This window comes from Mustela erminea, chromosome 3 (assembly GCF_009829155.1).
Source record: "Mustela erminea isolate mMusErm1 chromosome 3, mMusErm1.Pri, whole genome shotgun sequence".
Lineage (NCBI taxonomy): Eukaryota > Metazoa > Chordata > Mammalia > Carnivora > Mustelidae > Mustela > Mustela erminea.
In genome coordinates, this window is record NC_045616.1 from 3,602,594 (window position 1) to 3,618,540 (window position 15,947).

Genomic DNA, 15,947 nt, shown 5'->3' on the forward strand with positions numbered 1-15,947 from the left:
CATGAGTGTGTTTTTAAATGAGATTACCCTTTAAATCATTGGACACCACTCCTCCTCCACATTTTGACCAAGTGCAGGCGCACTGGCTCCGCCTCTTGCTGTGCTTTGCAGACCCTGCGTTCTGTACAAGCAAGGTCTGCAGCAACCAACCCTGCGTAGACCAAGTCTCTCGGGCCATTTTTCCAACCGCATTTGCTCACTTCAGGTATCGGTGTCACATTTTGGTCATTCTCGCCCATATTTCAAACCTTTCCACGATCAGTAGATGTTAGGGTGAGCTATAATGTCTGATTACCCGTCCCTGAAAGTTCAGGTGATACTTCTTAGCATTTTTAACAATCAAGTGTTTTTTGTGCTTTTTATTTTATTTTTCAGTGTTCCGAAATTCATTGTTTGTGCACCAGACCCAGAGCTCCCTGCAACACGTGTCCCCTTGGTGTGTTTTTTAAGCGGGGTAGGCGCCCTGGTGCGCCCCACCCCCGCCCCAGCCCGCAGGTTGGTGCGCACCTACCAGGACAGCGAAGCCTGCATCCCACTGGGGGACCGCGGCGTCGGGTCCGTGCAGCGGCCTGGAGACGACCCCCGGGCACTTCAGGGGCTGCCCCACGGGGCGCCCCCGGGAAGAGTTTTCCGGGGCGGCTCCTGCGCGCGGGAGTCGGGGGTGGCCAGACCTGCATCTGCAGCCCGCACCCTCCACCTGCGTGGGGCCGCGCCTCCCCTGCAGCCTGGACCGACTCCCGCGCAAAGGGCCGCACGGGCTCCCAGGGACGCTCAGAGCAAGGCGGGAGGTGTCCCTAAGTGACCTCATCCCCCAAACGCGGCTGAGCCCTAGCAGTGGGTTCGGTAAGAAGAGATGCCCCACGGCGGAAAAAAACAAAACAGAAAACTCACTATTTTATGTTTTTATTTAAAATGCAGCTCTGAGGTCGGAGCACAACCCGACGTGTCTCGCAGCCTCTCGCTGCCCTAGGGAGCTCTGGGGACCAGCCGCGCGAGCAAGCTGCCAACGCCGGGCTGTAGGACCGCAGTCCTCCGCAAGGGGTGCTGGACTCTACTGCGGCCGCTGGCCGGGCGCGGACCTGGGGGCGGGGTTTTCAATCTGGTCCGACGGCTGCCTAAAAGAGAAGGAGGGCGCAAGCGCGCGGATTCGGCACCTCTGCGCGGGTCTTTCTCTGTGGGCGGGGCTGCGGTGCGAGGAGGGGAGACACCGGGTCGGGGTAGCTAGACCGCCGCCCGAGAGCCTGTTGTGCCGCGGCTGCTGAGACCGGCGGGACGTGGAGCTGAGCTGTCCCCGGTCGCTTTCCCACCTCCTCAAGGGTCGTCCCCGGGGGCGGCTGGCCAGAGAAGCGAAGAGGTCCCCAGTTGTGCCGCCGCCTCAGGGACTGTCCCCGGGTCGGCTGCTCCGAGAAGGTGAGAGGCCACCGACCGCGGCCGCTCCCCGTCAGGGACCGTCCCCCGCCGCGGTCACCGCATTCCGCCAGGGGTCCTCGCGGGGCTCGGCGGCCAGGCGGTGCTAGAAACCCAGAGCGGTCCCCGCCGGAGGCCGCGGTCCCCGGGGGCATCGGTCCCCGCGGGACTGGCTGGGTCCCCGGCCCGCGCGCCGCCGGAGAAGGCCGCGCTGCGAGGCCCGCGGCTCCGGGGACGTTGGCAGGAGGCGCTCCCTGGTGCGAAGCGGGCACAGATACCCATCCCGAGCACGTCGGTGCCGCGGCCGGTGGCTGTCGGCGGACCCGTCCACCGGCGGGTATGGAGTCGCCCTGCGGACACGGCGAGGGGCCGAGCGGACTGGGGACGCGGAGACGGGTCTGCACCCGGGCTTGTGCGCCCACGCTGGGGCCTGAATGCACGAAGCCTAACGAGAGGCCCGCGCTGCGGCGGGTCGTGGGCCCTGGTGGCCGCGGGGTCCAGGCCAGGGCCCTGCTCGGTGCCCGAAACCCACGAGAAGCAAAACTGGACTGCTGTGTATTTGGGGGCGATTCTACTGTTTTTATTTACGTCTGAATGACGTAACAGAGTGTATGAGTCTTTCCAAGACACGGAGTGATGCGTCAGTTGCCTGCGACACCCAGCGCTTGCGTCGGTGCCTCTGGGGCCCGTCCCCCCGCGACCCCGTCCTTGCACGCCCTGGTGTTTCCCTGGAGTCGAGAGCCTCGCATGAGGTGTCCCGCTCTTGGATATCGTCGGCCGCCTTCTCGCCTCCTGCGATGTTGATGTTTCATTTCCCGAGGGCCCCAGAGGGTCCGTGTCTTTCTCGGACTGTCCCGCAGCAGATCACCCTCCCCCCGCCCAGAGGGTCCGCGTCTTTTTCGGTCTGTCCCGCAGCAGATCACCCTCCCCCCGCCCAGAGGGTCCGCGTCTTTCTCGGACTGTCCCGCAGCAGATCACCCTCCCCCCGCCCAGAGGGTCCGCGTCTTTCTTGGTCTGTCCCGCAGCAGATCACCCCCCCCCCAGAGGGTCCGCGTCTTTCTTGGACTGTCCCGCATCAGATCACCTTCCCCCGCAGAGGGTCCGCGTCTTTCTCGGACTGTCCCGCAGCAGATCACCCTCCCCCCCAGAGGGTCCGCGTCTTTCTCGCACTGTCCCTCAGCAGATCACCCTCCCCCGCCCCAGAAGGTCCGTGTCTTTCTCGGACTGTCCCGCAGCAGATCACCCTCCCCCCCAGAGGGTCTGCGTCTTTCTCGGACTGTCCCGCAGCAGATCACCCTCCCCCCCAGAGGGTCCGCGTCTTTCTCGCACTGTCCCGCAGCAGATCACCCTCCCCCGCTGAGGGTCCGCGTCTTTCTCGGACTTTCCCGCAGCAGCCCGCCGCAAATCACCGACGAGCCAGTGCACGGGCTCGGGAGCAACACGGTGACCGCGTTCCCGGCCGCAAGTCCGGAAAGTCAACCCACCTGGTTGGCAAACGGACGTGCGGGTGTGCTGGCAAACAAAAGTCACAATGACTCGGGACCTGTCGCAGACTTTGGAATACAGAACTCAAAGGAATTCTGGGTGGGAAGGAACGACGCCTGGGCCTCCCGGAGTCCCCTGCACACAGGCTTCCTTCTTGAGGTTCCATTAGGTCCTACATTAGGTTCCATTAGGTCCTACAAACAGGTAGCAAGGTCCAGCGGGGCCAGGCGTGGGACTGGTCCATCAAAGCAAAGCTGCAGTTTGTCCAACTGCCAGCAAGCTGGAGGGGAGGTCTGGGGCCCGTTCTGACTGCATCCATCCTGAACCAGGTGCGGAGAGACAAGGGAGTCCGAGCAACCGCTATCTCTGCCAGGACATCTGTGCCATCTCTGCGGTTTCAAGGGGTCTGTCTTGGACTAGGATAGCTGGCTCACAGGGTCAAGGGGTGGTGGGGCATGGCTGTGTGTACTAACAGCATGCTTGAGGACCTGTGAGTTCCAATGACCCGCAGCAGGGAGTCTGGCAGACATTCCTTGGTAACCAGGAATGGGGATGATGGGAGGGCTTGCATCACCAGAGGGAGAGTCGCAGCTGATGTAGGGTTCCCCTGGTGCCTGGATGGTGGGACCCCAGTGTGTTGCTATTTATGAAGCAAATACTTGGACACATGCCCATGCTGGTCTTTTTTGCTAGAACACCCTTCCCTTTCCCTTCTGTCAACAAGTAGCTATTTTTATTCTACACCAAAACCCTTCCGGATATTTCTGTACCTGCAGCCTCTTCTGGACACAGGTGCATGCTCCATTGGAGGCCATGTGGTGGAGGGTCACTCTGCTTGTCCAGTCCCTACTGCTGGCTGACTTCACACACCCCCTCTCTCAGCCCCCACTGCCTGGGAGATGAGCAGGAGGCAGATTATGATTTATGCCTCTGTACTTCCCACCCCAAAGGTCTTCAGGGAAAGCCCAGGCAAGGATGGCTGAGGGAACTTAGACCTTTCCTGGCTTGAGAACTTCTGCTCCATTTCACTGCCCTGTGCACAATCCCATCCAGCAGCCCCCAGGGTCTTGTCAGGAATTAAAAACTCCCTCCCTGGGCACTCAGTGTAGGGTTTTCCTGTTCAGTTAGTTATGAGACCTGATTTGCATAATTCCCTTCTCTAGGCAGGAAATGAAAAGCTGCCTTCTGGTTTCCAGTTATTTAGAACAGAGCCCTGAAACTAATATCTACATTGATATGGTATTATTTCTAGCTTCCTACCACGTCCTGATTCCTCAAACACCTACTATGTACATTTGTCCCACTTTAATGTCACTGTTGGCATCATCATAATGTAAATTGTACAGCCATGGTAATAATGTTCATGTCATGTTCGATCATATTGCATTTCCTACGAGCGCATGGCTAGTATTAAAAACAAAACTGTTTAGACAAATCAACCTTGGGTCCCAGAGAAGGGAGCACCATGCTGAGTGTGTGTGTGTGTGTGTGTGTGTGTGTGTGTATGTATCATTGGGTGGCCTCTGAGGCAGTCAACCTGCCCTCTGCTGGTTTTCAGCTGGATGAGCCTGGGAGAATTTATTCAGGCAGGAGCAGCTGAGCAGATAGGCACTGGCCTGGGTTCCAAAAAGTGGCTGACCAAGGTACAAAAGATGGTTTGTCCAGTTCATCCTTTAGGAATAATTTTGTTCTCCCTGACAGAAAGTTAGCTCATCTATCCCAATACAAGTCTATTATCTATGGGTAGCTTGTCTTTTTATCCTTAGCCAGAAAGCCGAGCAATGGCATAGTTTTCCTTCTCCAGCCCCTCCTATGAATGTGAGATGCAGGGTTTCCAATCCAGATGGTTCCAGCCTCTGAGTGTTATGATGCCCCCTGCCCAGGGAACCTGGCCCAAAGCCACACCCTGTGAACATCATCCCAGAGTCCTCACAAAGCAGCTTCGAGTACAACTCAGAAAAGATGCTGGCATTGTCCCCACTTTTCCAAGACCTGGAAGGGTGGTGGATGGGGGCTGGGCTTGGGGTTGGCTCTGGGCAGAGATAACCCCATCTTGAAGGTCTGTGTCCACACCCTGTGTGTGGCCAAAGGGATGAAGCTGGGTCTTTTCCTGCAGAGGGTCCATTAATCGTGAGTCCTGAGCTGACCTTGAGAATGTGACTTCAGGAAAACCCCTTGGTCTTTCTGGGTCTTCATCTGTAAACTAGGTGGATGTGACCAATATCACCTAAGGCTCTGACGTCTTACTCATTCATGCATTAAGCCTCTTCAAGGCAGCACTCTGCTCTTCAAGGACAGAGCAGCAAACAAAACAGGACAAAATATTTTAAGCCCTACCCTTAGTCTGTAAGTGGGAATTTCAATAACTGAGTTAAATTTGTTATTTATTAGTCGTGTTAAATGCTATAAAAATGCAGAGTGGATGCGGGAGTAGGTGATTTTCAGGGGGGAGGTCAGGGAAGGCCTTGCTGCTGGCACCTGGGCACACACCTAAAGGAGAGGACCCCAAAGTCAGCCAGGAGGGGGTAGAGCATAAGAGAGCTTTGCAAGAGCTTAGGTGGGCCAGTAGGAGCTCTGACAAAAGCTGTCTTGTTGCCACTGCTTGGGCAAGTCATCAGCTATAAAATAACCCTTCCTGAATCTTGCAGCCTCCCCTGACCATGTCCGTGCTCCTGGCAAATCAGACAGGCTCTATGCATGAAGGAACCAAATGCCCCACCCTCATCCTAATTGACCATAAGCCTGAGGGCTCCTCTGCGCAGGTGGGTGTGTGATGGGGACCCAGACCCCAGAGAAGCCTGAGCACCTGTATCCCATCCTCTGAGTCTTCCTATCCTCCCTGTCCCTCCCTGGGAAGTTCGAGGGCAGATGGCCAGGCACACCAGGACTGGGATGGCCCCAGTCTGGCTCTCAGAGGCCCTCACCTGGGACAGTGGTGAGGATGAAGCCAGGGTAGGGAGTGGCCACTTGTTGGGGGCCAGGTCCTCAGTGGCTGGTCTGCGGAGTGGCATGGGGGAGGGGGTGCTGGGTGCAGGTGGGTCTCCAGGAGACCACCAGGGTGGGGCAGGGTGGAGCTCAGGACGGCAGGATGGGGTTTGGGGGCTGGGACAGAAAACCTTGCATTCCACTAAGCTCTGCATACACACACACACACACACACACACACACACACGGTGGAGAATGACCCCGTAGGGGCTACCAGAGAAGGGGAAGGAAGGGCAGTGCCCCCTCCAGGACAAAGCTCCTCCAGACAAATGGCAGACCTGGGCTCCTGCCAGGAATACTTGCCCCCCATTTGCCATGCCAGGTTGGGTCTGGCCCTCCCTCCCAGTGAGCACAGCAGGGTCTGGTGGGCCTGGGCACGTGGGAGGGGGTCCTGGAAGTGACCTGGGCACCTCTGTCCTTGGAGCAGCAACAGCCCCTGCAGGGACACGCCAGAGACCTCTGCTTCATTTCTGGGCTCCTGGTCCATCCAGACCGAGGCCCGTCGAGGCTCATCTCTCCAAATCTAGGTCTTTCCTTCTGCATTTTTTTTTTAATTTACTTGTTTGCTTTGTTTTAATGGAGAAACAATGGAAGCCTGGGCAGAGACCTTGGTTGAGGCCCCTTCTGTCCTCTTTCCAACCTTCTGACAACTGAGGTCATTTAACCTCCCTGACCCCTTGTGATGGTTAATCTTATGTGTCAGCTTGGCCAAGACATGGTGTCTGGATATTTAGCCCAATACCAGTCTAGATATTGCTGCTAAATTCATTTATATATATTTTTTTAGACTAACAACAAAATCAGTAGATTCTGAGTCAAGCAGATTACCCTCCATAATGTGGGTGGGCCTCACCCAATCGGTTGAAGGTCGTGAGAACAAAAACTTGGGTTTCCTGAGAAAGAGGGAACTCTGCCTCCAGGTGGCCTTTGGATTGAAGTCATAACATCAGCTCCTCCGTGGGGCTCGAGCCAATGAGTCTGCACTGAAGACTTCAGCCAGCCCGTCCCCAACTGCATTGCCAATCCTTAAAATAAAATAAATCTGTCTATTTATATATAGATTTCTTATATTTTATATACATTTATAGTATATATATTTATTTTTAAGTATATATAAACATAATGTTTCTATATTTATATTTACGATACACACACACACACACACACATCCTATGGGCTCTGTTTCTTAGAACCCTGACCAATACAGTCTTCTAGACAAAAGGCATGTCCCACACCAGACTAAGCATTAATGTGTTACAGTCTCCGGGGCCCTTGGGCAATGGCCCCCTCTGCCTGTGTGGTCCCACGGGACCTGGGACAGCACAGACCTGCCTGGGACAGGCTGAGACTGCTGTGCCCAGGGCTCTATTTCCAAGCCCCATGAGGCCTGGGGAACCCTTGGCACAGTGACCACAAGTAATAGAAAAATAAAATCACACACTAGCCATGAAGGAGCTACATGGGTCTGCTGCACGGGGCAGTGAGGGCACCGAGCTCCTACATGCCCAGGAATTTCCTGGTCATGGCAGCGACCCTTGTTTTAAGCCAGTGACTCTGGGCAGGCTCCTGGGTGAGTGCTGGTCACACAGAAGATGGAGCCCGGACCAGAAGCCGGGAACTTGCCATCCTGCCCCCATCCCCTGGGGCCCCCATAGGAACTCCAGTAGTGGGGGGTTCAAGCAGTTCCCCGTGTGGGGAGGGAGTGCCCCCTGAGGCCACAGACCATGCTCCCCGACCCAGTCCATGGGCCTATCGACCTGGCTGTTCTTGCGTGTCCTGTCACATATTTTCTTATCTAAGAAATTGGTAACTGTTCACAAGTGTCCTCCTGGAATCTGGGGAGGCACTCTAGCAAAGGATGAAGGCCCAGACAGGGATATGGGCACCTCCAATTTGCAGTCAGACAAGAGTTGTAGTCCCCTGAAGACCTGCTCCCCGAGACAGGTGTCCAGAGTGGAGCTGTGCCCCGGAGCAGAGAGGGGGCTGACGCCAAATCTGGATCATGCAGAATGGAGGTGACCTGTGGGACACCTAGCCCGTGTCAGAGCGCTGACTGTGGCAGCCATGGGGTGGTGAGGCACAGACCCACAGGGTCTCCTGCCCCTTCACCCCTCATTCCTGGGGGCTCCCTGTCTGGAGCTCTGAATCAGTTCTGGGTACCAGGGTGTCGGGGGCTGGCTCACCCTTCGGCCATCTCTATCACAGGAGATTTTCAATGCCCTCGTCCCCTGTCCCCTGTGCCATGCTCCTGGCCACCTCCTTGGGCTCCATGAGTAGCACTTAGTGGCGTCCATCTGACCACTTAGAAATACATACAAACATATAGATATGGGTATATGAACATACAAGTATTCATATATATCACAATTTCTGTCTCCCAAAACCCCCCTGTGGAATCCTAACCCCCCTTGGATGGTATTGGCCAGTGAGGGCTGCAGGAGGCAACTGGGTCACAAGGGCCAAGCCCCATGCAAGGACCCCAGAGAGCTCCCTCCACGTTCCCGCCATGTGAGACCCGGTGAGAAGATGCCAGGAAGCAGGTTCTCCCCAGACCCCGAGTCTGCCCGCACCTTCATGTTGGACTTCCAGCGTCCAGAACCGTGAGGAAGAGATGTCAGTCTGCTGTGGACAAGCCCACGTGACAAAATCGCACACATTCCTAAACTGACAGACTCATGGACTCAATATTCTAGTTCTCCCACATGTGTGCATGTCATGTGGGCATCCACACCACTGCTTTGTTCACGGTTATGCCAAATGGTCTGACAGACTTGAAAGCAAACACATGAGGGGCCTCCTGCTGCTGTCCCTGCAGATGGGCTGGCTTGTCCCACAAAAGGCGGGATACTGGAGTCTGGCCCCTAGCGAGGGCTTTGAAGGATTTCTCCAGACAGGGGGTAAAAGGAGCTGTGTCCCACACGGAGGCTGACCTCCCTCCCTCAGGCCAGGAGACAGCAAATTCCCTTCCCACAAATTCCAGGCAGACTTCTGGCATCACACGGGCCAGGAGCAATCTAGGGACCCCACAGTGACCCAGTCAGCAGGTCTCATGTCTCTGACCCCTTAATCTCAGGGAAAACGTTAGCACGAGACCCTCAGTTAAGAGGTTGAGCCCAAGTCCAAGCCCGGATCACACCCGAGTAGGACAACACCAGAAGGGGAACAACACGACCCCCAGCAGACCGCACACTGAGCCCCAAGTCCTTGGCCATTGTTGTTGTACTCAACCTTGCAAGTGGGCATCAGGGTACTGCTGGGGCCCATTTGCACTGACGGCTCAGCCATGGGCCAGAAAGCCACCCCATCCTGAAGGAGAACACAGCTGAGCGGGATGGAAATCGTGGTCGGGGACCCCCTGGGATCCAGTGGGACCCCTGGGTTTTCTGTGTACTACTCTGCCTTCCCTGGCAGCTCGGGCTCCTAGGAAGGTCTCCGGGAAGGGGACTGCCCCCAAGGCCCAGCCTCTCCACATGTCTTGGTCTTATAACTCAGAAGCAGCTGCTGGAGGAGACAGCATTCCACCTGGGGTTTCCTCTGCAGGACACTGGGCTGTAGATTTCAAGGACCCAGACTTCCAAGTAGCCATGGGGGCCTGACAGACGGTTTCGCATGGGGAGGCTCACAGACGGTACCAAGCATGCAGTCCTCAGAGGGATTCTACAGAGCAGAGCAGAGCCGGAACCAGATCATCAGCTTCTTGGAGTTTGAAATGTGTGGGCCTCCTGAAAAGGCTCCAGGGGGCTGAGCCAAGATGCTGTGAGGGACAGCCATCCCCAGGACCCCTGCATGGCCAGTCTGCAGCCTCCTTCCTGGGCCCAGAATATGAGGCCACGTGGTGCTGCTTCCATCCCCAGAATTCTTTATAACAACATGCAAGGACATGGAAGGCCAGGGAGGTCACAAGGAAGGTCTGCAAGGTTGTTTCAGAACCTCCTGGCCAGAAAGGTCCGTGGGTTCCGGTGTCCACCCATCCCCTAAGTGCTTACTTTTCTTCTTTTGTGACACCTCATTATTTTAATATTTCCTCCAGTCTTGCTGAAAGATCCATCCCTGTGCAGGTTGAAGACTCACAGCACGGTGGCTTGATTTCAGTACCTACAGCCACACACACCTTCTCCTACAGATCCAGCCAAAAAAGTCATAATAAAGGGAAAATGTTCCTCCTGGTGAGCAGCCCTATTAGCCACTAACTTGCCTCTATGTTCCCACACTGGCGTTAGCTACACTTATCACATGGCACGTCCCATCCCTAGTGATGATTTGTGTCCTAACTCTAAGTCTGTCCCTTTTGACTGCCTTCCCCTCCCCCCAACCCCCCTACTCCTTGCTGCCAACCCCCCGGGAACCACAAGTCCATCCCTTTCTCTCTGAGCTGGGGTCTTTGCTTTCCTGTTGTTCCATCCCACATACAAGTGAGATCATACAGTCTTTATCTTTGTCTGACTTCTCTCTCTCACTTAGCACGATGCCCCCGAGGTCCACCCCTGCTGGGGATGGTGGGACTTCCAAGGGTTTTATGGTGAAACACTATTCCACCGTGTATGTGTATAGATACACACTGTCTTTATCCATTCATCTGTCCACGGATACTTGGCTGCTTCCATGTCTCGGCTATTCTCAGTAACACTACTATGAACGCGGAGTGCCGATATCCTTTCCAGTTTGTTTTCCTTGCCTTTGGATCTATTCCCAGAAGTGTAATTCCTGGGTCATAGGGTAGCTCAATTTTCAACGTCTTGAGGAACTTCCATAGTGTTTTCCAAAGTGGCTGCACCAGCTTGCGTTCCCACCAACAGAGTAAGATGTTTCCCCTTTCTTGCATCCTCGCCAATACCTGTCATTTCCTGCCTTGTTAATATTAGCCATTCTGACTGGTGCGAGGTGGTATCTCGTGTTGGGTTTGTATTTCCCTGACGCCAAGTGATGTGGAGAACTTTTCAAGTGTCTGTTGGCCATTTGGATGTCTTCTGTTGAAAAACATCGATTTGGGTTCTCTGTCCATTTTTTAATTGGGTTATTAGGGGGGTTTGTTTACTGGTTTCTGTTTCCACTACCGAGTTGTATGTTTTTTGTATGTTTTGGATATTTAACTCCTTATCAGTATCGTTTGCAAATATTTTTCCCATTCCATAGGTTGTCTTTAAATTCTTCAAAAGTGACATGATTAACTTTGGTCATATGAATTTCATCCCAACTAAAGCGCGCGCGCACACACACACACACACACACACACACACACAATAGCAATCCCTTACTCCAGAGTTTAACTCAGGGAGGTTTACCGGATGGTCAGCTGGCCATAAATTCTCCTTCTGTCCAGGTAGATGCCTTCAGGCTCTGAGCTCACACATGTTCTACTTTTCCACATGCTATGACTGGGTATCTGCATCCCCCATGTGGCACATTTCTGCATGTTGCACTAGCAGGAGCTGTCTCTCTCAGCACTCTCCTGGCCTGTGTCTGCCTGCCCTGGGCCTTTCCAACCCACCTGACCTCTTAGAGCCTTGCCCACCAAGTAGAGGGACTTGGAACGCATCACAGGTCTGACTGCCTCTGTGACTCCAAACTGACGAGGGCCTGAAGTGTCAGAAGCCGTGGTCCTCTGGAATTCTGTGCATGTGGGTGTGTACCAGGGACTCCTGGTGTCTCACATCCAGACCAGATTCCTTCCCAAAGAGCCTCCCACGCGGATTCGAGTCCATTTCCGATAAACGAGAGTCCCTGGTCCCAAGACCCTAGTGTGGAAGGCAGCTGGAGGACCCAGTGGGATCACTGCTGGTGAGGAGCACATGGCCCTGCCCAGAACTCTCGGCGCTGCACCCACCATGCAAACAGGTTCCGTTTATGTGTGGTGCCACTACCACTGCTTTCACGTGTCCCCCCGACAGCCTCGTCTACCACACGTGGAAGAGTCACCCCAGAGTGCCTCGGCAAAGCATAAACACTCACACAAGTGTTCTGGCGGCAACGAACTACAGTTCATTACACCGCCACGAGGCACAAAGGCAAAATCCAGCACAAGCCGGACCAGTGGCAGCTGGGGAACAAACGCCAAGAATGGAGCCACTGCTGCAAGAAAACAGTCAAGTAGCGAAACCCTCCCTGCTCAGGGCCGTCTGGCCAGGGGCTGAGACACACACTGGTCTGCAGAAAGGCTTCAGGAAGTCTTGGGTCCAGGACCTGCCTGCAGAGTGCAGAAGGGTCCAGAGAAGCCAGAGCGAAAGGGACTCAGGAGACCACAGGAGGAGGCAGGTGCAAGGCCCCACAACTATTTGGGTTTTGTTTGTTTTTTAAACCGCTCTTTTGCAGGCTGGCAGGTGACCTGTTGCTGAGATTTCTCAGCAAACTCCACTAACAGGCACCTATGGACTTCTCAGACTTTGTTCTAGTCCAGAACTGGTCAGTACCAGGCCCAGGTGACTGGGAGATTCTGGAAGGGCTCAAACCTGTGCGACTGGGGCTGGAGGTCAGCAGTCCAGAGGTAGGTCGCCCGCAGTTTCTGTGTCCTGCTAAGAACAGTTGTGGCCCCTGTGCACCAGGAACCATCCTGGAAACCCACACATTTTCCGGCCTTACCTTTCCCGGCGCTCATGCGCCCATCTTCTCCCAGCCAGGGAGACCACCGGCGGTACTGAGCCGAGCGCCCGAGACTGGAGTAAGTGCCCGCTCCGGAATCACTTGTGCCAAGCCGTTCCCGGCCACAGGCACCTGGAAGGACCAAGATGCCACCAGCTGAGGGCTCCTGGCTGTTAAGCCTCCAACACAAGGTGGGAACAAAGGGAGTGAGCGAGGGGGGAGATGCTTTCCTTGGCCTTCTTGGCCACCCCTGGCTCGGGTACTTCAGGTGGACAAAGACAAGGAAGGACAAGGATGGACGAGAGCCGAGAGACCCACCCGCAGCAGGGCCTGGACATCGGTCGGGCAGGACGCCCCCACACTGCCGCCGGCCGGCTGCAGGCGCTGCAGGACGACGCACGCCGTCTTCCCGGCTTGCACCTTCCCTCCTCGCTCTCCAATACCGCACGACCGCGAGCCCGGGCGGGCTGGAGGCCTTATATAGTGGGAGCTTGCCGCGGCATGCAGCGCTCACCAATGAGGTGCGGGCACCGTGCCGTCCGGGAGCCCCATTGGCCGCTCCGCGACGATGAGCCCGCAGCTTGTCCAGCCAGACGAGACCTAGGAAGTAGCTTCATTTGCATACAGCCCGAGACCCTCTCCTCCGGGCGCTCCCGGCGCGCGTGCGCAGGAGAAGTGTGCGTCTCTGGGAGTCCAGTGCCTCCGGCTTCCTCAGTTACAGGCGGTGCGTGCGGCGACCTCGCTTGCCGCTGGTGGGGAGGAGCCGCGGGCCGGCTAGCCTTGTGGGCGCGCACGGATTGGTCGCCCTCGGTTCCGGGAAGCCTTGGTTTGTGTGGGGCCTCCGCTGAGGACGCGTGGGCGTGCACCGGGCAGGGCTGCGGGTGCCCCGGGAACTGTGTCTAGATTCCTGCCGTTCCCGAGAGCCGCAGGGGGCCCGGGCCCAGGGCTTCCGGAACCGGCAGCCCGGCCTCGGGTCTGAAAGGCGGTTCGGAGCGGGAGCGCACAGCCGCCTAGGCAGCGTCAAAGTGGGGAGTTCAGAGGGGGTCCCCGTAATTGGAACGAGGTGGTGGCTGCACGACGTGGTGCCGCGGAGGCTGCAGGCCTGAGCCGGCGTCCTTGCACGGGGGCATCAGTGTTCTGTGCTCGTGTATGGAAGACCCCAGCCTTCTCTAGGGTCATACCGTCTTCCAGAGGCTCCCTGCGCGTGCACGCACACGCACACACACACACGTGCACAGGTGTACACAAGCGGATAAGGCGGTACGTGCATAGGTGTACACACACACATGGATAGGGCGCTCCTTGCAGCGATAGTCACTGGGTACAGAAATCCCAAACTGACCTTAAGTGACCTGAACTATCCTGAACGACCCCTTCTTTCTGAGCTGGGGACGTGCCTTTTCCCCTCCACATGCCATCCCTACTCTGTCACCTTCCTTCCTTTTCCTTTATAAAAAAAAAAAAGAGAGAGAGAGCACAAGCAGGGGGAGCAGCAGCCAGGTAGGGAGAAGCAGGGAGCCCAACGCGGCCTCAATCCCAGGACACCGGGACCATGACCTGAGCCAAAGGCAGGGTCTTCAGCGAAGCCACCCAGGGTCCCCACCTTGGCTCCTTTTCTACTCTTCTGGAATCCCGCCTTCCCCTCCGCACAGGCACCACGTGCCACCGATGAGTTCTGAGTGTCTTTGCAACCTTGAATTGTTCTGTGTGCATGCATTTGAAACTTAGGTAAATCACACTTGGTCTTGTACTCCACTTGTTTTTTCTTCATGACTCAGCACGGTGCCCGAAGCCACTGCAGGTCATCCCGTGTCCAGCTCCCATGTGTCCCCAGGGCTGCGGAACTCCCACCTGCCCAGTGAGGGGCAATGGAGTCTGCCCTGCACGCTCCCACCACCCCCCCCCAACAAGGACAGCGCACCCAATGTCTGCGTGTGCCTACCCCTGAGGGCCTGGAGAGGACATCTGTGGAACGTAGCATCTGCAAGTGAGGTCACTAGGCCCTCGGTCATCCTGCCCTAAATCTCACGATATGTGGCAGCTAGTGGTTGAGAAGCCAGCAGCAGTGCCGGGGCCGCAGTAGGGACACCATGGACAGACTGGCCTCTCCCTGGACATCTCCGCTGGTCTTAGGCATCCACACTGGGTCGGGACACCCTGCGTGAGTGTCTCAGCAGAACGAGCTACACTGCTTAGTCCCCATGCTGACACCCAGCCCTGCCTGACTTTCAGCTGCCTCAGTCACCCGGACAGGGTCCCATCCAGCCTCTCAACCTCGCACACAGAATTCGATCATTCAAAACCATGCCTGCCCCAGGGCTGAGGTGGTGTCACAGGGTAGCACATGGCCCACTGTGTAGTCGCTGCTTGGAGGGGACCTCTAAACTGGACCCCTGGGGTGCCCTGCCGGAACCAGGGGCCACCCCAGGTGGTCTGCCCAAGTCACGTGGGGTGGGGGCTTTCTTTGGTCCTCAGCTTGATCTCCTGGGGTCAGTGTGGTGTCAGCATGCCCTCTCCAAGGCCCCAATCAGGAATCTCCCAGTGGGCCACGGTCCACAGGGGTGGTCACACACTGTCCTGATGCCCTGGCATGTCCGTGTTTGGCACCTGTCCTGAACTCTGTCCTGGCTCTTCGTTTGGTTCAGGGTAACCCATCTCCTCTCCCTGATATGCCGTCCGGGTGAGCACGATGGCCTTCAGTGAGCTCTGGGAGTGCTCTGGCACATTCCTGAGCCACAGGGGCCAGGTCTTGGGCTCGGAGTCCCCCTGACCTCCCAGCTGGCCTGACACTCCTGTGTCCTGACACTCAGGCCCAGCTCCCAAACGGTGGCTCCAGCCCACCACCCCTCACCACATTCTGACTCCTGTCCTCTGGGGTTCTCACTTCCAGGCCGGGTGCTGGGGCCTCACCTCACTGCCCTTCCCCGGGGGTGTCCTGGAGCACCACAAGATGCAGGGATCCCTCCCTATGCTGCTGCACTCCACCTCATGTCCTCCACACAGTGCGTCTCCCTGCTCCCCTGGATCCTGAGCAAACACGCTAGACATCCCCACTGCACCTGGATGGGTAACAGGAAGTGGAGGGAAACGCCCGGGGCTCGGAATGAAGGAACCGGAGGCGCGCCCCCCCCCCACCATTGGTGCAGCAAACCTCTACTGCTCCCAGTCCACGCAGAGCCCAGCCCAGCTTCCCTCCCCTTGTGCCGCTGGGTCCAGGGACCAGCGAGGAGCAGGGACTGCGGAGCGCTCACCAGGCCCCTGCACAGCTGCGTCCCCGGGCAGGAGCTAGTAAAGACAATCCACTGTCTGTAACTCATTCTTTTGCTCAGGCTGGCAGACATCCGGAGGAACAACACTATTCCACAGGGACCGGGGGCTCACGCCGGAGTCGTCCAGGGCAGCCAGCGGGGAGCGTTCACCCAGGCGCATGAAGGAGCTAACAAGGGGGCAGCGCGTCTGGCTGGAATCAACAGCAGGCTGCACTGGGATGTTCC

General features: G+C 56.7%; 1 protein-coding gene across 1 annotated transcript; it reads left to right on the forward strand.

The window, feature by feature from the left end:
- Nucleotides 1-2,043: 2,043 nt before the first annotated feature.
- On the forward strand, nt 2,044-5,287 carry LOC116585755. The gene is made up of 3 exons (XM_032335016.1): nt 2,044-2,047; nt 2,160-2,238; nt 2,349-5,287. Exons 1-3 carry the CDS (start codon nt 2,044-2,046, stop codon nt 3,199-3,201), a joined length of 936 nt encoding a protein of 311 aa, XP_032190907.1. The 3' UTR covers nt 3,202-5,287.
- The last annotated feature ends 10,660 nt before the right edge of the window (nt 5,288-15,947 follow it).

Bases quoted from the DNA above. Each gene is read 5' to 3' on its own strand.
- LOC116585755 (XM_032335016.1), top strand. The intron at 2,239-2,348 runs GTCCGTGTCTTT...CCCGCCCAGAGG, and splicing joins TTTCCCGAGGGCCCCAGAGG to GTCCGCGTCTTTCTCGGACT.